This window comes from Chenopodium quinoa, unplaced genomic scaffold (assembly GCF_001683475.1).
Source record: "Chenopodium quinoa cultivar QQ74 unplaced genomic scaffold, ASM168347v1, whole genome shotgun sequence".
In the NCBI taxonomy this organism is placed as follows: Eukaryota; Viridiplantae; Streptophyta; class Magnoliopsida; order Caryophyllales; family Amaranthaceae; genus Chenopodium; species Chenopodium quinoa.
This window is the reverse complement of record NW_018745454.1, coordinates 6747718-6769983: the sequence shown is the minus strand read 5'-3', so window position 1 is coordinate 6769983 and position 22266 is coordinate 6747718. Positions and strand designations below refer to the sequence as shown.

At 42.4% G+C, this 22266-nt stretch overlaps 1 protein-coding gene across 2 annotated transcripts; it reads left to right on the top strand.

Annotated features, from left to right (window-relative positions):
- Positions 1 to 1300: 1300 nt before the first annotated feature.
- On the top strand, positions 1301 to 21922 carry LOC110714228 (biotin--protein ligase 2-like). 2 transcript variants are annotated; one of them, XM_021892724.1, is made up of 7 exons: positions 1301 to 2152; positions 3505 to 3660; positions 3996 to 4041; positions 4928 to 4994; positions 5347 to 5423; positions 19249 to 19330; positions 20693 to 21921. In XM_021892724.1, the coding sequence occupies exons 2-6, from the start codon at positions 3576 to 3578 to the stop codon at positions 19289 to 19291; spliced, it is 318 nt and encodes a 105-aa protein (XP_021748416.1). In that variant the 5' UTR covers positions 1301 to 2152; positions 3505 to 3575; the 3' UTR covers positions 19292 to 19330; positions 20693 to 21921. The 2 variants fall into 2 exon arrangements, with proteins under 2 accessions (XP_021748416.1, XP_021748415.1); XM_021892723.1 differs by lacking the exon at positions 1301 to 2152 and having other exon boundaries at positions 2910 to 3660; positions 20693 to 21922.
- The last annotated feature ends 344 nt before the right edge of the window (positions 21923 to 22266 follow it).

The window sequence follows — 22266 nt, the reverse complement described above, 5'->3', positions numbered from 1 at the left end:
TTCAGCCCTATGTCGCTTCTATTCGTCCTGCCCCCCCCCACTCTATTCCCTAAAAACACCTATATTTTGGAAAACGAGGTTAATGTTGCTTCTTAGATGCTAAAAAATGCTAAGTAGTGGATTGAGACAAGTGACAAAGTCAAAATATTGGGGTGTGGGATGGTGCAAGGGGGTGTGTCACATCTGCATAAGACATGTGCACCCAAATGGACTCCCGGATGGTATTAGAGTCTTTAGGTAGCTTCTCGTCAACTTTTGTTTCCGGGTATAAAAAAAGTCAAAAATTGGCAAAATTGAAGGCTATAATACACGTTTTTTGGCCAATTTCAGAGGTTTTCGGACCCGGTGTCGAAAAGTCTCGAGATACTAGGGGATACATCCCAAAGTCATATGATGTCGTTTGGAACCATATATGATCATTATATGTTGCCATAAATGTCCGTGGTAGCCTCGAGTTTATGAAATCGATACAAGTTGTAAACAGGTAAATTGACAGTTTGAAGGTAATATATTGGATGTTTTTACCCACTCAAATGGACTCCTGGGGTGTATTAGGGTAAATGGGAAGCATCTTGACAATTTTTATTTTCAGGTCTATAAAAGTGAAAAATTGTCCAAAATCGAAGGCTAATACACGATTTCGGGTCATTTTTTAACATTTTTCGAAAATTGAACTGAATACGTGGGGTGACTCTCGGGGTCATATAAGGTGGTTTGAAACCATAACACCCCAATAAAGATGTCTATAAAGTACCAAGAATGAGTTATGTTTCTATTTTGAAATTTTGGAATATAATGATGTCATAAAAGTATATTGAAGTGATAGTACTTGACAATAATGATGTCATAAAGGTATATTATGATGTCATAAAAGTATATTGAAGTGATGTGACTTAACAATAATGATGTCATATGAAATGATATATATTACTTGACAATCACGATGTCATATGAATATAATGATGTCATATAAGTATATTGAAGTGATGTGATTTGACAATAATAATTTCATATGAATTTAATGATGTCATATTATGTAATTATATTTATAATGATGTGAAGTCATAGTATGATGGGACTTGACAATAGTGATGTGATGTGACTTCATACTATAGTTTGGAATTGGAAAAGAATACATGTTATATATGATGTAAATATGGATAATCATAAAACTATTCCATCACATGTGTGTTGATTGATGTGTCGATTGATAGATTATGGATATTAATTATACTTTTATAGAATTATCATAGTACTATTCATGTTTGTAATCTAAGTATCACATCTCATCTCATATTCCATCATCAATTAACACATACTGTCCCTCAAAACACCATGTCCCGGGGTCAATTGGCACATTCCCGGTATAAAACAACCTCAAAAAACAAGCAGTACGGGTAATGTGGGAGGTACCAAAGTGTCAAAAATACATCCACCTACCATTCCAAACCTTTTTCCCATCTTATGGGGTTGTTTCAACAACTTTTCCAGTTTTTCCAATTATTGCTTTTTACCCTTACTTTCCATTTTGGGGCCCACATAAAAATATTTTTTGGGAGAAAAAAGGTGACAAAATGAAGATTAATACCTATTCTTTGGATTCCTTTGAAAAAAAAAAAAAGAAAAAAAGGTATGTGTTACTACCAGTCGGATGTTCACTACAATCTTTACGAGAATTTTAATATAAAGCTCTCCAGGGGAAGGTGGGCAACTCAAGCTTGAATATCTAAAATTTAGTTATTCAACCTTGGGGCCTTCTCCGGACATGAGGTAGGTTGTGTGCATTGCCAAACGTTAGTACAATGCACAGAGAAATCTCACCGAGTCACCGGTAAACATGATTTATCACTCAAGCTAAACAACAGGTAAAATCTCAACCCTCAATTATATCATTTCAATCTATAGAATTCTTTCGACGGATAAACTCTTTGTGAAATTAATCAATTGATCCAATCTTAAGTGTGTACGGATTATGTCATTTTTGTGTTTGTTCTTGAATGGCGCATGGTATTCGTTGTCCAATTGGAATATCCGTAAAATTAATGTTCCGGGGTTTGAGTTGTCGTTCTGCCATGGACTCCGATCATCTTCTCTTATTGATTTTCCTGGCTTTCTCATCTCGGGAGCCCCAGTTGATGTGAATGTTGCTAATGTAAGTGTAGTTGCTTGCTGTCTTATGTTTTCATTTACACAATTTGTTGGGAATATAGGAAAATATATTATTGTGATATATTTTCCATATATATCTTATGATATTATATTTAGGATAATAATATATCTTAGTGATATTCTAAGATAGATTTACGGAAGTTTATATGATAGACTTTATATTGTGTAGATTATCTTATCTAGGCTATAAATATTAGCCAAGATCATCAATACAATTAAAACTATTCTCTCATAAATAATTTGTCATGGTATCAAGAGCAGGTTAAATCTTGAAACCGTTCACACAAATTCTCTCCCTGCCGGTGGGTTAGAATATTAAACCCACCGGTGGGATTCATAAATTTGCTTCCGCTATGCAATAGTATTGCTCTTTGATTTTTTTTTTTTTTTTTATTTAATCTTTTTTTTTTTGTAACCATGTGATACGTGATCAATATGAATGGTCATATGTGATTTGGTTAGGTTGTAGTGTTTGAGTGTGCTTCCTCCATTATTGCATCTTTAAGGAGATGAAGAAAAGCCACGTTTGGCGTATTATTTATTATTTAAAAAAAAATTGCAAAAGAACACGGACATCGGCAAAGGGCCTGGCAAAGAAGATCGCGGACACCAGCAAAGGGCCGTGGCAAAGAAGATTACGGACACCAGCAAAGGGCCGTGGCAAAGAAGACCACGGACACCAGCAAAGGGCCGTGACAAAAGACCACGGACACCAGCAAAGGGCCGTGACAGAAGACCATGGACACCAGCAAAGGGCCGTGGTAGCAAAAGTTCTTTTTTTTTTTAAATAAAAAAAAATTGAAGGCGACATCAACAGAGTAGTGCAACTCGATCAACTGGAGGGTGTTGGGAATATAGGAAAATATATTATTGTGATATATTTTCCATATATATCTTATGATATTATATTTAGGATAATAATATATCTTAGTGATATTCTAAGATAGATTTACGGAAGTTTATATGATAGACTTTATATTGTGTAGATTATCTTATCTAGGCTATAAATATTAGCCATGACAAATTATTTATGAGAGAATAGTTTTAATTGTATTGATGATCTTGGCTAATATTTATAGCCTACATAAAATAACCTACACAATATAAACTCTATCATATAAACTTCCATAAATCTATCTTAGAATATCACTGAGATATATTATTATCCTAAATATAATATCATAAGATATATATGGAAAATATATCACAATAATATATTTTCCTATATTCCCAACACAATTACACTACATATGGAGATGGACGAACAGTGCGTAGTTGTTGGGTGTCTTATGTTTTCATCTTCTCTTGCCTTTATATCATTGTTTTTTCTTTCAGGGATTGGATTAAATGTAGATAATAAACACCCGACCACTTGCTTGAATGCAAGGTTGCGACAAATAGCCTCTATGTCCTGCCAACTACGCAAAGAAGATATCTTGGCCTCCTTCTTTAACAAGTTTGAGAATTTCTTTGACCAGTTCTTAAGCCAAGGTAAACCAAGTTTACTCTTTTTAATCCATATATAGTTAGATTTTAGCTCTATTTACTTTCCTGCCCACTGTCTATTTTATGCTTATGTAGTACAGGTGCTAATGAGCTATCACGAATTTTGGCCAAAGTTTGAATTTAATTAAATGGATGCATAAAGCTCCAAAGAAATCTTAATTATGATGTATCAATCATTCTATAGTGAGTATATATTTGCGTCATTCTGCAAGGAGTAAGATTTAATTTACTTCCCTCATCTCTCTGTTGATACTTGAGAGGAGGGCTTTATTAGAAATGGTAAAAAACTATAAAAAGTGATCATTCTATTAGTCTTTCAGGTTTCAAACCTTTAGAGGAACTCTACTACCAGACTTGGTTGCACAGTTTAGATGCAGGCCCTATCTTGTTTAAACCTCAATTACATAGAAAAGTTGCTTATACTGGTTGTCTTATATTGCTTTGCCTCAATAACCCTATCTTCTTTATTACGTTCGCAATTGCGGTATGTAGCAAACTAGTAATACTTACTTTGGGGATATAAACAATTCAGAAGTTTTGGATTGTATAATTTACAAACGTTTTTTTGCAAGTGCTTTTACTTGTTTTAACTGGATGACCTTAACAAGACAAAGGAGCAAATTGTTGTTATTGCCTAAAGTATGAATTTGACTGCACTATGCAAGCTTTTATTTCTTACATTTATGAACAAATGGGTTGAGGGTATTTTTTATTTACAGCCTTCATGAATTAACAAAACAGGATGCACAAATTCGCATTGGGATCAGGCATAAACCATATATATTTGAACTATATAGATCTTCCAAAAGTTTAAGGTGCATGCAGGATTGCAGCTTTAAGGGTTGCAGTATTGAGACTGCTGGTCAAGTGTGTATAAATGTAATACTTGAGACACTGCATATTGATCAACCCTTGAGTATCTTTAGCTGGAAGTAAAGAGTCTTCTGATTGTTTTTATTCAATAAATATCTTTATTCCCCTGAATCTCTTAATGGATTCTTCTAGGGACATAAGTCCTTGTCAATTTCCAGAGTACGAATGATTCTATGTGTTTGGTTCTAAAATTGGGCTTTATTTCTGATCATTGCTCTTAAAGAACACATCTTGTAAAAACTCCTTGAACTGATGATATGAATCATGTTATGTTTTGTTCTTAATCACCCATACAGTTCACATTTAAGTAAAGTTTCTTGGCTCTCTGCAGACAAATTCAGTTGTATTGACTTGATGTTCTTTTGTTTTATAACTGCAGTGGACAAAGAGTTATTGTACAGGATACACGTGAAGGCCAAACAGTGGATAATGCTGCTACTATTCAGGTAATACTTCAAAGCTATGCGCCTTTGCATATACATGTCTATAAAAGGATAATGTCTATCATGTGTCCTGGTCTAGTACTAACAATTCTTCAATATCTTTATATGGTTTTGCATGCACGGTAAAATCTATGAAAGATAATGGGAAAAACAAAATTGTTAGTTTGAATACTTACATTAAGAAAATTGCAAGGTATAAATGATGAATGATAACTTTACTGATATGTGATTCCAGCTTAGACCGCTAAAAATTTGTTTGGTGTTAGTATCTAACAAGTTGTGTTTGTTGGTATTTGCATTGGATATATTGGCATTTTTTTTCTATTCTTGTACTATTTATTGATTTTTCTTACAGGGATTGACATCATCGGGATATCTATTGGCAATTGGAGATGATGGTCAAATGTGTGAACTTCACCCAGATGGCAATAGGTTTGTCATCATAGATCTTCTTTTTTTCCAATGTTGATTAAGTACATGCTTTCCTAGCATAAACATGTATTACTCATTTGAGGGATGGCTTTATTTCACGATAGTAGCCTACCTTTAAGAATGTGTGGGAGCAGCTCTCTATAGGTGCCACACTGCAGTTTACCTCCTTCACTTCTATCAGTCTTGTTTGGAAAAGAGGTGGATTCTTGCATTATTAACAAAGGTGTCAAATTGAATAGTGTATTTCTGGTTTTGGTGTGGCATTGAAAGATGAAAGATATCACAATTTGGAAAGACTGAAATGAGGACGTCTTAGCTGGTTTTTCCTGATACTGAATAGTCTTTTGTTCCGCATAATTGCCAGACATTGGTCCGCCTGTATGGTAAAGCATGACTTTTCAGTGACTTGGATTTCTTATGCTGATTAGGTCCCTCCAAGGTTTCCTTTTTCCTTTTCCTTTTAGATGTGAAACTTGAGATGAGTTTACCCACTTTACTGGTGATGGGCCTAATCCAGATAGTATCTAGCACATACTATTTATGAGGCTGTAAAACAAGCCCTTGAAGATCTTCCAATACCCAGTAAACAATTACAACTAGTGAATTTGTGGGAGGGTTCCCGGGGCACCAGTACAAGATGTATTATAACTGTCAGTAGGCTTTAAGGAACAATTACTTGCATCTTGGAAAGCTTGAGTAGAAATCTTTCAAGCTCTAAAACAGCCTATATTGGTAATCTGATCATAAATAAAAATAGACATGAAGTGGCTCATTCTTGCAGAATTTGCAGCCTTTAATCATGAATAATAGAGTAATAGACCCTTCCATTGCCCAATCATAAATGTCAACATTTATTGTGAAGCCTGCGAATGTAATCCATTGGCCTTACGTTACATACATGTTATTAAAACCAATGCTAACTGTCTTGCTAAAGGCTATAACTGATGTCTACATAACTCGGTTTTGATGTTGCTGTAAGTCTCCTACGCTTCTTAGCCACTTTCAGAAGATAATTGTTGTCTGCAGCATGAAGAGCTTTGTATTTATGTAGCAGAAGATAAGGCTACCCATGGGACCATTATGAGATGTTTCGGATGAAAACAATCGAATCTCGGAAGATCCTTTTATCTTGAGGGAACTTGGTCTCGGTCCGAACGACGCCGGAGCCGAGGGTTTCCTGCACAACAAATACACGTAAACTAGCCTCGGGGGGGACGCCGAGGAAGGCCCCTCCGATGCTTAAGTCAGTATATTAGAGAGAGAAAGCTGTGCAAGAGTTTTGTTGCTTGAGGCTTATTGTCTTTGTCTTGTTTTCTTACTCTTACCAAGAATTGACCAAATTGTTGGCTTTTATACCTTGGCTAATGAAGGAGGCGGATTGGGCCCGGAAATCAGTTGGGCTGGGCCAAGCTGATTGGGCCGTTGACTGACCTTGACATGGCTTTGAGGATGTTGATTCTTGACTTTAGCATATTTGGAGAGTTGAACCTTTGCCTTGGGCTTTTAATTGGATCATTCAGTGACCAGGCCCAATTGGACTAAATTGGACCCAAACAACTTGCCCCCCAGACCCGATTTGGAAGAATGACGGGTCGGGTTTGATTTAACCAGAAAAGGAGGGAAGTGAATGATTTGCTGATCCAAAAATGTGAATTTGAACCGTAATTAACCCATGATTAATGAGATAACAACAGTTAATGTGGATGATTGCGGAAGTTGGACGGGTAGTGGGCGATTTAACTGCAAGGTCGTGTGTTTAACGGCTACTTAGTGGGGTGCTTGAGAGAAATTGAAACGCAGACTCCTTGAATTCCCATTTCTGGAGATATAAATAGAGGCGCGTCTTCTCTCCCCACTCACTCATCAACACAAACCCAGAATTCTCAAGAACGCTCAAGAGCCCGCATCAAAACTTCGCAAATTCCCCGAGCATTAAGCTTAGAGGCTGAGACCTGTCACTACCAATTCGTAAATCGGCGGCTTTTGCTTCAGATCAAGGTAAATTCCTTTGATTTTATTTCATCTTTCTTCGACTTCGCACTCTTTCCCCTTTTTCGACTTTTTCCTTCGAAATTCGTCAATGGTGAGGGGAGTTAGAGGTGGAGCCCGTGCTCCAAGAAGAGCAAGGCTAATCCCCGATCCCAGGGTCAGGATTGGGACCTGGAATGGGCGAAGGACAGAGTCTGACCCTGCTGAAGGGGTTAGGGCGACTCCCATTTCTTCGGCTCCTCCTCAGAGGGCTGAGGGGGTGAGAGCTTCAGGACGGGATGATGAAGTTCCCGCTGTCCTTTGGGATATCCTCCCAGGGTTTTCAGAGTGGGAGGATGCCGAAGTAGCTTCAGCCATGATAAAGAACCGTCCCTACTCATGGTGGGTAGAGAACGCCGATCAATATCGATTTGCTGAGCAAATTGAGTTGCACTACGGCATTTTTGAAGCTGATGGATATTGGTGCCGAATGCCCTCAGCATCCGATAGAATCCATCGTCCACCCCCGGGGTATGTGGGGGTGTACACGAGACAGCTTCAGTATGGGCTGAGGTTCCCTTTGGACGTATTCGTCCGAGACTTGCTGATCCATTACAACATTTCCCTGTGCCAGCTGACCCCCACCAGCATCCGAAGGGTAATGACGTACTTATGGGTCTGCAAATTCTTCAGATACGTGCCGAACCTGCACTGCTTCAGAAAGCTCCATCGGCTAGTGCCAAATATTCAGAGTGGGCACGGAAGCCATGGTTCTGGGTGGTATCGGATTGAGTCTCGGCCCCCGTTCCTAACCATGTGGCCGAACGACTCTTCAGACAAGGACTGGAGAGGTCAATGGATTTGGGTTAGGGCGCCCACGGAGCCGAGCCATCCTTATGTTTTCAGCGCTCCCCGGTATCTTGCCGAGCCGGATCCTGATATGGGAAGTTTAGGTCCTCCCGAAGATAGCGGGCCAGACCCGAACCTTAACCAGCAGAACATCTTCGGCAAGCTGCCGAACCGGGGAGGCAGCGGCCGAATGCAGCATATCCCGGAGACTTGGCTCCCCGATACGCACTATGTTTTCCAAGAGAATATGCTGGCAGCTGTCGGCCTCAGCCGAAAGTTTAGGGATGGTAATCTTCTTCGGCTGGGGCCGAGGCCTTTTAATTATCTCTTTTCTTCTTTCATTTTGCTTTCTTGTGATGTGCCGAACTAACTGAATTGACTTCTCCCCTTTTCTTTTTCAGAACGGGACGAGACCAACATCGGCATTGATTACGCTCGCCTTGGCGTCAACCGAGAACGAGTCGTAACTGATCGGGCTCCCCCTATCACTGAACCAAGGCGCCGAGAGGTTCACCTAGACTCTTCCCACTTCCAAATTGAGGCTGTTGCTCTGTATCAGAGGCAGAAGCCTTGGTGGAAGAAGAGGGATCCCTTGTTTCAGCTGCTGGAAGAAGAAGCTGAAGCTGCCCGTACAGCCGAAGAGGTTGCACGGGTTATTGAAGCTTGTGAAGGAGGAGAAGGGTCCTCCAGAGCTGCTGAAGCCGAAGCTGCAGCTAGAGCAGCTGAAGAAGACGAGGCTTTGCTGAAGACCTCGGTGAGTTTTTAGACAACTTTTTTCTTTCTTTCTTTTTTTTTACTCACACTCTTCTTCCCCCTGTCTGTTACAGTCTGAAGAGAGTAACAGACACAGAGAAGGCAAAGCTCCTGTTCGTCCCGAAGATCAAATACAAGAGTCTTCAGACTCAGATATGGACGAGCAGCCCCTTCTGAAAAGGCGCCGAAGGATGGCCATCATCGGCCCTCATGATTTTCAGCAGAGGCCGATGACCATCGGCGTCGCAATAAGGGAACCTGAGGAAGGCAATGGATCGCCGAGGGTTCCCCAGCCAACACCCCAATCTCCTCAAAAGACCCCTCCACCACCTCCTGAGATGGAGGTGGATCAGAGAACTCCCGGACCTAAGGGAGGGGTCCAAGAAGAAACCAAGGAGAGTGCTGCTGAGCACGGAAATAAAGATGCCGTGATGTCAAGTGCTGAAGGCTTCACGGCAGATATCGCAAGAGAGGTTGAGGCTTTCGTCCTCACCCCTGAAGAAGAGGAGGTCATAGTACTTGACTCCTCTGAGAAGGACGATGCTGAGACAACCAAAGCTAATCAAGCTCCATCGTCGTCCTTCCCTTCTTTCCAGACTCTGCATTCTGGAGAAATGGGTTTCTCGGCCCCCCGAATTCCAATCCCAGATCACATCTGGGACCTCATATGGGGTCAAAACCGAGAAGGAGCTGCAGCCTACTTCGGCAATTTTGCCGGCATGTCCGAAGTAGACAGGGCAAGGATCTGGTCGCTGAAGGCCACTGCTGGGATGGGCGAATCCAGTAGATCAGTTCCTGACCCAGCCAGGTCTAACCAACTGCTGATGATGCAGGTAATTTTCCTTGCCTTGATTTCTTTCTGAACTCAACCTTTCAGCTATTATTTTTTTACTTTTTTAACTTGTGCCCCTGTTTTCAGTTCGTGCACAATCAGACTCTCACTGTAGAGCTGATAGATTCCCTACAAGATAGGGTGGACGCTGCCGAGCACGATCAAAGGGTAGCCGAGGAAGAGCTAAAGCTTGCTAAGCTGAAGCAGGCAGCAGCTGAAGAGAAGCAGCAGGAGGTTGAGGAGTACGGTAAAAAAGCTGCCGAAGCTCTGAAAACCTTCTGTGATGCTATGGAGATGGAGGTTTTTCCCCCACTGATGGAAGGGGAAAAATTCCTCCAAGAGTACCTGGGGGTGGACATCTCCAAGTTCAAGGCTGCTATCGAGAGCCGAATCCAAGGAGCTGCTGCACAGGCTGAGGTGCAGCATCAGCTAGAATCTCTTGAAGCCAGCAGAATGGCTGCTGAAGAGATGCTCCAAGCTAGGGATGTCCAACTCTCAAGGGCTGCTGCTGCTGCTGAAGCTCAAAGAGCTAAGCTACAAGAGGCTGAGGATCAGCTCACTGCCAAGAAGGAAGAAATGGTCCAAGTTCAGGCCGAGGCTTCCCAGGTTCAGCAAGAGTTTGCCGAGCTGAAAGGCTCCTCCTCCAAGCTCGTCGATGAGCTGAAGAGATCCGAGGAAGACTTGGAGGAGACGAAGAAGAAGTTGGCCGATGCTGAGGCTCTACTCAAAGTCCGTATCTATACCCAAGAAGAGTATGAAATGGGTTTTAGAAACGGGTTCAGAGTGTGCCGAAGGGTCTGCCTTCATGCTGAGCCGAAGCTGGACTGGTCCAAATGTGCTGAATGGGTCCAAGATCCCGAAGACCCTCACATGAAGTATGCCACTCCAATCGAAGCTGAAATCCTTAAGGCTGAGGAAGCCGAGGAAGAAGCTGAGAGGATGGAGTTGGAGGCTGAGCAGAGGGAAAGGGAGGCTCGGCAGAGTGCAAAGCCTGCTTCTTCTGCTGCTGGAGCTGAGACCACCATTGGGCCCAATGAAGCTGATCAGTCTGATCCTCAGGCTGAAGCATAGGAACTCGGGCAGTCGTCTTCAGAATCTTGCGGTTCATCATGTGCTTAACTTTAGACTCGCCGCTTTCTGAGTTTTTTGCCTTGTTTTTTGCTTCAGCTTGCCTTGTCGTACAGCAGTTTTACTTTTTGCTTATGTACGTATTTCGGCAGCTGTTATTTTCCGCTTGTGGGCGGCTGCCGACTATTTTTGTAATTCAACACTTTTATTTCAAAGAAGTTCACTCTCTCAGCTTTCTTGTGTATTTTTTTTTTCTTCGCTTTACCAGTCTTCGCACTTTACTGCTTTCTTTGAATGATCTTTCAAATATTTGCTAAGTGCAGAACTTCGGCTAGCGAGAATCATTTCTGCTGAGACTTCTTTTTGCCGTTTGTACTCGGATGTTTTCAACTTGTGAAAAAACTGACATAAGTATCAAACTTCGGCTGAGCTGAAGGGTATTAGATCAGTTGTGCCATTTCTCTATTTCCCTCTGCCCCCCCAGAAATCTGAAGATGAGGTCTTCTGAATTCTGGAATGGCTGATAATTTTTCTCGGCTAAGCCGAGGATCTTTGAACACTTTGCTTTATTTTCTACATCTGTTTTTAAAGTACTGATTTCCCACCTGAGAGTTTTCACTCTAGAGATGGTACTCTTGTGACACTTTCTTCAATTCATCCAAGGGAACAACTATCCGAAACACCATGCCGGGGCAGCAGTTTATCTGAAGTACGAGGCATCATCATGCAATACTTCAGAGTTGCAACTACCACCCGGAACTGATTCATCCGAAGTACAAGGCATCACTATGCAATACTTCGGGGCTTTATCAGTTCCTATTTTTTAGGCTATGTTTCGGATAAGTCTATGGCCTTTTTGCCCAAAGGAACAGATTCTCCGAAGTACAAGGCATCACTATGCAATACTTCGGGCTTGTATCCTTTTTTGGCAGGTTTTACGGCTTGCCGAGGTACAAGGCATCATTATGCAATACCCCGGACAGCGCCGAATGAAACCTTGAATTTTTGAAAAACCGTAGAAAGCATAAAGACTTAAAGAATACACGCAATCTGAATGAATACTGGCTCGATGGCCTTTTTACAAACAAAATCAGTGTACTTACATGGATTGTACTATCCGAAGGATTTACACATAGTATTTTTTGAGCACATCGGCATTCCAATGGTTTTTCAGCTCGGTGCCATCCATTTGTTTGAGTCTGAAGGTACCGGGCTGAAGCTCTTGATAAATTTCATAAGGTCCCTCCCAAGATGCTGAGAGTTTGCCATGAATGCGACTTTTTTGAACAGCTGCAGCATTCCTCAGAACTAAATCCCCAACTCTGAGAGGTCGTTGATAGACTCTTCGGTTGTAGGATTTGCTCATTCTGAGCTTGTGTGCAGCCATCCTTTCTCGGGCTAGATCTCTAATCTCGTCAAGGAAGTCGAGGGACTCTTTCATGAGCTGCTCATTTTCCTCGGCTGAGAAGAGATTCACTCGTAGGCTTTCTGAGCCCACTTCCACTGGAAGCACTGCTTCGGATCCATACACCAGCTGAAAAGGTGAATGCCCCGTTGCCTCCTTCTCGGTTGTCCGGAGTGACCAGAGGGTTCCCGGAAGTTCCTCTACCCACTTGGACTTTTGATCCTCTACTCTTTTTCTGAGAGCGTTAAGGATCTGTTTATTTGCGGCTTCGGCTTGGCCATTACTCTGAGGGTGGCAAACCGCGGAGTAAGCCAATTTTATCCCGAACTGATCAGTGTATCGGCGCAAGGGCAGGTTGTCAAACTGTCTGCCGTGGTCGAACACAAAAACTTTTGGGATGCCGAACCGAGTTATTATGTTCTGCCAGATGAACTGTCTGACAGTTTGCTCAGATATGCTTGAAGCAGCTTCCGCTTCAATCCATTTGCTGAAATAGTCGATTCCGACTATCAGCCACTTTCTTTTGTATGGGGCCTCGGGAAAGGGTCCCAGAATATCCAACCCCCATTGTGCAAATGGAAGAGGATTAAGAATTGGCTGGAGATCTAGGCATGGCCGATGGATTACCGGTGCAAATTTTTGGCATTTCTCGCATTTTCTGACCATGTTCTTTGCATCCGAGATCATTGTAGGCCAAAAATACCCTGCCCTGAGAGCTTTGTGGGCTAAGGTTCTCCCTCCTATGTGGTTTCCGCAGATGCCGAGGTGAATCTCTCGGAGAATATAGTCGGCATCCGTTGGACCCACGCATTTCAATAATGGAGCGGAGAAGGATTTTCTGAGGAGTTGGCCGCCGAAGACGAGGAATCGTGAACTGATCCGCTTTATCTTGGAGGCCGAATTCCTATCCTCGGGGAGCTCGTCCCTGAGTTTATAAGCCAGGATGTCATCCATCCAGCTCGGCTCGAGTGCAGCGCAGCAGATTGATATTGCTTCGGCTACACTCTTTTCTCGGCGCACCTCCACATAGACAGAACGGCTTAACTCAGTCAGAGTTGAGCTTGCAAGTTTGGAGAGTGCGTCTGCTTGAGCATTTTGACCCCTTGGGATCAGCTCTACTTCGAAAGATCTCAGCTTCGCAATTGTCGATTTGATCCTTGTGAGGTAAGCTGCCATTGAAGGCTCTTTAGCCTCATACTCCCCCCGGATCTGATTGGCGACCAGCTGAGAATCTGTCTTGAGGTAGACATGCTCGGCTTCCAACGATATGCACAGGTCTAAGCCAGCAATGGCTGCTTCATATTCGGCCTCGTTGTTAGAGGCTTTGAATGAAAATTTTAGTGCATACTCGAAGGTTTTGCCTTCGGGAGAGGTAATGACGACCCCTGCCCCCGAACCGTTCACGGTGGAGGACCCATCCGTGAAGACGGTCCAGATTTTCCTCCTTGCATCCAGAGTCTCCTGATAGGAGCACTCGGCCAAGAAGTCTGCCAAGGCTTGCGCCTTGATGGCTGTTCTCGGCTGATATCCGATACTGAACTCGGTGAGCTCGAAAGCCCACTTTGCTAGTCTACCGGATTTTTCAACCTTGCCGAGGACTTTCTCTAACGGCTGATCAGTTAGAACCGCTATTTGATGAGAATCAAAATAGGGTCGCAACTTCCGAGCAGCCACCACCACTGCATAAGCCACTTTTTCTAACAATGGGTAGCGCGTCTCGGCATCCGTCAGGGTGTGGCTGACGAAATAGATCGGCTGTTGAACTTTTTCTTCTTCCCTTAGCAGCACCGCGCTTACCGTGGCTGGACTGACCGCCACGTATAAGTATAGGATGTCTCCTACGACTGGCCTTGCCAGTGTTGGGAGTTGAGCCAGGTGTTCACGGAGCTGCTGAAAGGCTGACTTTTGTTCGTCTCCCCATTCAATGCCTTTTGAATTTTGGAGCTTCAGCGCCTTGAAGAAAGGGAGCCCTTTGTCTGAGGCTCGTGAGATGAACCTGGACAAGGCAGCCATTCTCCCGGCTAGACGCTGAATATCCCTTTTTGTCTTCGGCTCGGGGAGGTCTAAAGCAGCTTGTACTTTGGCGGGGTTTGCATCAATCCCCCTCTTGCTGACCATGAAGCCGAGGAACTTGCCTGACTTCACGCCGAAGACACATTTCTTCGGATTCAGCTTCATTTTGTATTTTCTGAGGGTGGCGAAGGTTTCGGCTAGGTCCGTGACATGATCTTTTTCTTTTATGCTTTTGACGATTGAGTCGTCAACATAAACCTCCATGTTTCGGCCTTTTTGCTCGGCGAAAACCTGATCAACCAACCTCTGATATGTTGCCCCCGCATTTTTCAATCCGAAGGGCATCATTCTGTAATTGTACAACCCGGAACTTGTTATGAACGCTGTTTTAGCTCGGTCCTCGGGGTGCATGAAGATCTGATGGTATCCCGAGAATGCGTCCATGAAACTGAGCAGAGCATGCCCGCTTGTCGAGTCGACCAGTTTGGTCGATCCTCGGCAGCGGATAGGAGTCCTTGGGACATGCCCTATTCAGGTCCGTGAAGTCAACGCACATCCTCCAGCTACCATTTGCCTTCTGAACCATTACAACATTGGCCAGCCACTCCGGATACTGACAGGGTTCAATGAACCCAGCATCTAGGAGCTTATCGACCTCAGCTGCGATGTTCTGGTTCTTTTCGGCGGAGTAGTTCCGCTTTTTCTGCTTAATGGGTCGACTGGAGGGGTCGACATTAAGCCTATGGGAGACGAAGTCCGGATCAATCCCGGGCATTTCTGCGGCTGAGAAGGCGAACACGTCTCCACTGGCCCGTAGGAGTTGGACGAGTGCCGCACGGGTGTTTGGCTCCAGTGACGACCCGATGCTAACACATCTGTTCGGATCTCCTACGGTAAGTTCTATTGACTCGGTCAGGTCATCCGTCTCCATGCTCTTAGAGTTGGATTCCTCGAATTCCGGCCTGCTATCAATATTAGCAGACTTTCCTGACCGCGGCTGGCCATCAGAGTCGTTCGGCTCTGAGGCGGAGTCAGCCTTTTGGCCCCCATCAGATTTCTCGTTGTCTGGGGCTTCATTAGCCGAAACGTCTGAGCCTCTCGGCTTTTTGGCGTTTCGGTCCCGGTGCTTTTCCTCCCCATCGCCACGGTCGCCTCGGCGAGACGTGGATGGCTTGAGGTGATTGCATCGGCGGGCTTCTTTTTGACTGCCCTTTATTTTCTCGGAGCGTCCCTCGTCTGAAACGTATATCATGATTTGATGATACGTGGAGACGACTCCTTGAATGCCGTGAATGAGGGGTCTCCCCATGATCACGTTGTATGCAGATGGAGCATCTACGACCAAAAATTCGGCCATGATATTCCTAGCTGCTCGGCCTTCGCCGATGGTGACAGGAAGTGTAATCTTCCGTCAGGATACGATGAAGAGCCGTTGAAATCCAGACACCGGGTAGGGTGCGGGGTCCAGGTGCTCGGCTCCCATCCTCAGCTGGTCGAACGCTCCTCGGAAGAGGATGTTCGCCCCGCTACCGCCGTCGACGAGGGTCCGCCAGACGTTGCGGTTGGCGATGCCCAGAATGATTACTAGTGGGTCATCGTGGGGGTATACCACCCCCTCACAGTCTTCGGCTGTGAACAGGATGTTCGGCGCCGGTGACTGGGACTGCCGAAGCTCAGCCTGATGAATCTGATGGGTTAGACCCCTCAGTTGGCGTTTGGCTGTGCCTCGCGAGATTCCCCCGGAAATAACTAGGATGTCGAGGGACTCCTTGCCCTGAGGTCCCTTATCCTTCTTCCGAGCGAAGTTGAGGTCCTGCCGAGAATCTTTTTCAGCTTTTTTCTCCTCGCGCCTGTCCGCGAGGTATTGGCTCAGGTACCCCTTGCGGACCAGATCCTCAATCTGGTCCTTCAGCTGGACGCAGTCCTCGGTGCGATGTCCGGGTGAGTCATGGAACTCGCACCACTGGTCCTTTCCCCTCGTCTGATGCCAGGGAGGCAACGGACGAGGTTTTTTGAATCTCCCCTCGTCCTTCGTCGTGCTGAAAATCTTAGCACGGGGAAGGGAGAGTGGAGTGTATGAATCGTACCTTCCCGTGTAGGGAAAGTGTCTTTCCTTCTCGATGGAACCATGACCGCCTTCCCCTTGTACCCGGCCTTAGGGACCTCGCTCCCTCCTCTCTCAGAGGTGGAAGTGGTTTTCGTCCCCGGCTGAGACAAGGTTGGGTGGGGTCCGGTATCCTCTGGGAAGGTGAGGCGGCTATGCACACTCACCTCCCTCGAACCCAAGCGCTCGTGAACGCTCCGGCGGGCGAATTCCGGGTCCTTGGAGAGCCCCATAGAATTCTGAGCTTCAGAGTGGTCAGAGGGTTGAGGGTTCCTCCTCCTCTCCTTACTGGAGTTTCGGGTGTCCCCTCGCCACCTCTGGCCGAGCTGTCTATGTGGTGGAACTTGTCCACCATCATCCTGACCGATCCTCCTTTTCAGGTTTCTCGGCTGGTGATCATCAGGCATCTGGATTGGAGCCCCTTGAGCTTTAAGGAACTCCATGCAGATGGCCACTGCTCTGGCCACTTCCTCGGTGGAGGGTCCGGAGGGAGGAGTCTCCTGCGGATGTGACCTGGATTGCACGCTATGGCGCGGCGGGGAGTTCCTCGCACCTGAGCCACTCGGTCTCGGGGATGGCCCCGGCTGCCGAGTGTGGTGCGAGGTGTTCTCCTCCTGGAGGCTAGGACCTCTTGAGGCTTCCCTTTCCGGAGAAATGGGGGCCTCTGATTCGGAAGAGGCTTGCTCCGGGGAGGGATAAACCGGCTGGCGTTCCCTCACCGTAATCCGGCCTCCTCCCTTCTTAGCCTTCTTGGAACTCTTTCCACTCTTAGTCATGGCGACTGCCGGAGTGTTTGATGACTGACGCGAAATTTAGTAGCGTTCCCCACAGACGGCGCCAAATTGTTTCGGATGAAAACAATCGAATCTCGGAAGATCCTTTTATCTTGAGGGAACTTGGTCTCGGTCCGAACGACGCCGGAGCCGAGGGTTTCCTGCACAACAAATACACGTAAACTAGCCTCGGGGGGGACGCCGAGGAAGGCCCCTCCGATGCTTAAGTCAGTATATTAGAGAGAGAAAGCTGTGCAAGAGTTTTGTTGCTTGAGGCTTATTGTCTTTGTCTTGTTTTCTTACTCTTACCAAGAATTGACCAAATTGTTGGCTTTTATACCTTGGCTAATGAAGGAGGCGGATTGGGCCCGGAAATCAGTTGGGCTGGGCCAAGCTGATTGGGCCGTTGACTGACCTTGACATGGCTTTGAGGATGTTGATTCTTGACTTTAGCATATTTGGAGAGTTGAACCTTTGCCTTGGGCTTTTAATTGGATCATTCAGTGACCAGGCCCAATTGGACTAAATTGGACCCAAACATGAGATATTGGGCTTTAGATGTGAGTAGAACCAATGGGAGGCCTTATGGCGGTCACCTTATCACCATAACTTATGTGACACCATGGAGACTTTTATTGGACACTGGTAGGAAGCCTTCTTGGCCAAAAGTGAAGTGCAATCTCCATGGGTCTTTACTAGCCTCCCGCAGTCTATAGAGGACTATTTAACCTTTACATATTATGGATACATGCATTGTGATATTTTTATGCAACTTTTCACCTCTTTTGTGTGTGTGTGTGTGTGTGTGTATCGGGTAGTTTTCTGCTCTCAAGCTCTGTATATTTTACTATTGAATTTATAATTTGATACTCGTGATTATTAAGTATATAATCTGTAATTAATTTGACTGAATGTATTGATTTGAATTTATAATCGGGAGTGATACCCAATAGCATGTTGCTGCCACAAGCAGAGTCCCGCTTTATTTCTAGGGAATCTCCCAATTGCTCCAAAGCATCAGTTCCCTTTAGCAGAATGCCTTTCAAGCAGGTGAAAGCGGTGACATTGTGCATCATTGACTGACAGAGGATTATATTGTGAGAGGATACCCTTTAGTTGTTTGTGAACCATGATACATGTAAGTAGTGTGCTACGTATGTAAATTTTCTGATTACTCTGGTTCAAATCCTCTTTCAAGGAATGTTAAGGAGGTATCACCCTTCTCCACACACCTTACTGATCCTGGAAAGCAACTTTATACATCAATTTATTAATAACAGGAATACAACAAAAAAAAAAAAAAAAAAAAAAAAAAAAAAAAAAAAATTGGAGTATTAGATCTATATATGCTCTTTTGTAGAAAAATAATTTCATGGATTGAAAAAAAAAAGAAGTTTATAAGTGATGTAAGATTTAAAGATTTTTTAATCTAATTATTATTCTCATGTTCTGTTGATGATCTCAAAGAACAAGTGGAGTATTATTAGAAGAAAGGAATAAAAGTTGATGTCATTATTATTAGAGGCCAATAGCATTAGACAGACAAAAATAATTGGAGTATTATTACAAAGAAGAATCAATTGTGTGGGTTTGCATAGGCAGGAAAATGTAGGAGGTTATTAGTCTTATTACTAATCTTACATGATCTCCTATTGTCTGCATGTGGAAAGAATAGGAAGAGGTTGAGAAGTTTGATAATGGCTTCAATCCAAAATTATTTATAATATTTAAAATTTGAAGGTACTTGTAAATTGTTATCAACTTATCATATTATAGTACAGAGACGTGCCAAAATATATCTTTTCCTCAAAATTAATATGCTACTCTTTTTGGGTTGGTAGACCGGCTACGTTTATTGTTGACCATTTCATCTTATCTGTATTAGCACCTCTGATTTCTAATTGCTTCTTTTTAGGTCAATTATTCCAATTTTCTCCATTTTAGTTTACATGAATTGTTAAAAGACTTGTGGACATTGCCGTCAACAATTTGTAATTTGTTGTATCTTTTAAGTTTTGTCACTTAATGACTAATATACTTTATTTTATCCTGCGTGGCAGCCTTGACTTCTTCAAAAGATTAGTCAGACACAAATTGAGTTGAAGAGTGCTCTACCATTCTTTTTCATGTGCTATTTATGAGGTTGTTTTCTTTCCCACTTTTTTCTTCATTAAAAAAAAAAAAAAAAAAACAAGAAATAATTAAAACAATGTTAGATGTTGCCTTTTTATTTTTGTGTATAGTAGTGCAATCCTGTTCAGAGTCGGATTTGTATTTATTTATTTTTTTTTTTTTTTTTGAAGCATGTCAGATATCATTCATTGATTGAATGATTTATGGTGTCTGTATTCAATCTAGATCTGATTATACAAAGTATTTCTTTTACCACAATTTGGAATATGTTGACCAATGTTTTGGTGTTACAGAATGACAAATAAATAGGGGGATGTGCCTGGGTTAGTTGCTTGTGTATTTGGTACTTTGGTTGCATTAGCTGTTGGTGTGTTTAATTTTTGTGATCCAAAGTTTCATCCGTAGTTAATGTCATGAAGCAAATTTGTTCGATCTGACCCTATCCTTATGTCTGTCGAACTGACTTGGCTGTTTTCTATGCGAGTAAAAGCTTACAATTATTTACTCCGTGAGTCTGGAAGTGCAATTAGAGGTGGTCCATAAAGTACTTAGATAGCATTTGTGACTGACTTCATCACACCCACGGTCCACACTTGTATAATCATATCTAAATATCTAATGAGGTTTGGAGTACTCCCTCATCCTTTTTTGTTTGGCTCAATGTCCTTTAAATATTGCAACTGCCAACTGCCAACTGCGTACATGATACTCGGTATATTATTAATCACTACTCGTATTTTATTGGGAGGTAAGAATTAAGAAGGCAACCTTTTAAGGCAGGGTTATTTATATTGAAAATGACTTGGTTGTACTTGTATGAGGAAGGTGGCCTGAGCCTTTAGAAATTTGACCTTTACCTCAGAAAAAAAGAATAAGTAATGAATAATACGATTATATATAAATGTGGGTAAATAGATGATAGCAGTAAGACAGAAATGGAAACAAATGGAGAATTATTGGGGCAGTTTGTTTAACAGAAGAAGAAGAGTTTGATTCATCCTCATGGACATTCTTGTCTTGGTCTGGGTTAGTCACATGGGATTTGTACAGTAGCACAATGGTGGACCAATTTTAAATTCAACTCAAGAATAAAGCTTCTGTTGCTTTCAAATCCCAGTTACCCTATGCATTTATATCAAGTTGCCCAATGCCCACCAGCCACCAGCCACCACTAATTTCTGTGATTAAATCTCTTAATTTTATTTTAAATTGTTGCTTCACTTTAGCAGTTGTGATTTGTAAATCTTTGTTATGTGTTGCCAAGTAAATTAATCAAGTTTTGGTGAATAATCCAAAGTAGAATACAAGAAATATGTACTAGAAATAAGACGATAGTGAGATATAGAATGCTGAAGCTGATGCCTGAAACAGGTGAGCTAAAAAAAAGAGGAGTGCAGTACATGAGTACATGGTATTTATGTTGCAGCCTGCAGGAGTGAGATTGAGCTGGAAAGTTGTTGTTTGGCAGGGGTGAGTCAGCAGCCAAGAATTGAAGATAGAGAGAGAAATCTATGGAATCAGATCCTAATCGTCTTTGTTGAATTGTTGTTGGCTAGTACCAGTATTAGCGTTTCAATTTCATCAATCAAACAAACTTCATATCAACTGAACCTGATTCGCCTTCTAGAACTGTTTTCTTTTGTCAGGGATGCCTTCTCTTCTCTTCCTCCCATTGTTTTTTCTTTTTTGTTTTACATCATTAGTATTAAGTACTACTCGTACGTAGTATTATATTAATAATCATTTTTGGTTTTGGCTACTACTCGTATCTTCTTTTTTTATGTTGCACATGAATAAATTAATTATTGATTCGCCTTCCACAATCACTTTACAGTTTACACATTACAAATAGATGCAATTATCACTGTGCCCACAATTGACCATCTCAATTCAACTGTAACTATCTTGCTTTTTGTCCCCTTTTCTTGCCCGCGGCCCTTTATGTCTCGCTAATTTCATTTTGCTTACTAGTACTAGATTTGATGTCTTGTCATTACTCCATCCTAAATCACCCTCCTTTGTTTAGCTTAACAACACAAAACACGGTCAAGAGTCGACATATATAATATATGGAGTATCCGATACTCCAAAGACTCATACGTCTTGGGCGTTGTAACTACCTTCGTCTTCATGTAATATTCAATGCATATGATTACAAGTTTGGCAATGGAGAGAATATTATTCGAAAATTTGGCTAGGATCAAAAGGGTGAATACAACATTAAACAAAGACTAGTATAGGCATGACCAAGAAAAGTAGAGTTAAGATTTCCATGTGTCTCTTTAAACATGACTTAGTATAATTTGGAAAAGATTGTCTTTAAATTCAAGTAAAGAGTTTTATAATCTAGGTGATTGTTCAATTTCGATAGCTAAAGTCAAGTGATGATTATCGCGTTATACTTTTTGGTGTAAATGCATTAAACAAATCCAAACCCGTGAAATTATACTTGTTGTAGATATGAGTAATCTGATTACTGAGAGCAAAGGCAAAGAATAGCAGGCTAGCAGCCATTTTGTACTCATGAAACCATTAGCAAGCGTAATGATTAAGCTAATAACTAAGTCTAAACCATCCTATGAAGTATGAATGCAAAGAAATCAGGAATGAGTAACTACCTAACAAGTCATCTAACTTTTTATTTAAATGATATAAAACCAATGATATTGACAAGGTAATACTTTGTATAATGTGTTTTTGTGTGAATATATTACTTAATTAGGATTAATTTACCCTCCAATTTAATTATGACTAATAATGTATAAACGGTCTTACTTTTTGAGTATTTTGTTAAATCAATCTTCTATTACAAATAGACTAACAAATCATGTACTAGTACAAAATGTTTTTCATTCTCTAAAAAAAAAATTATGATTTCACTTTTCAATATTACAACCCTGGTCATTCACCATCTAATTGAAACTTTGAATTGCTTCCCTTTGTCA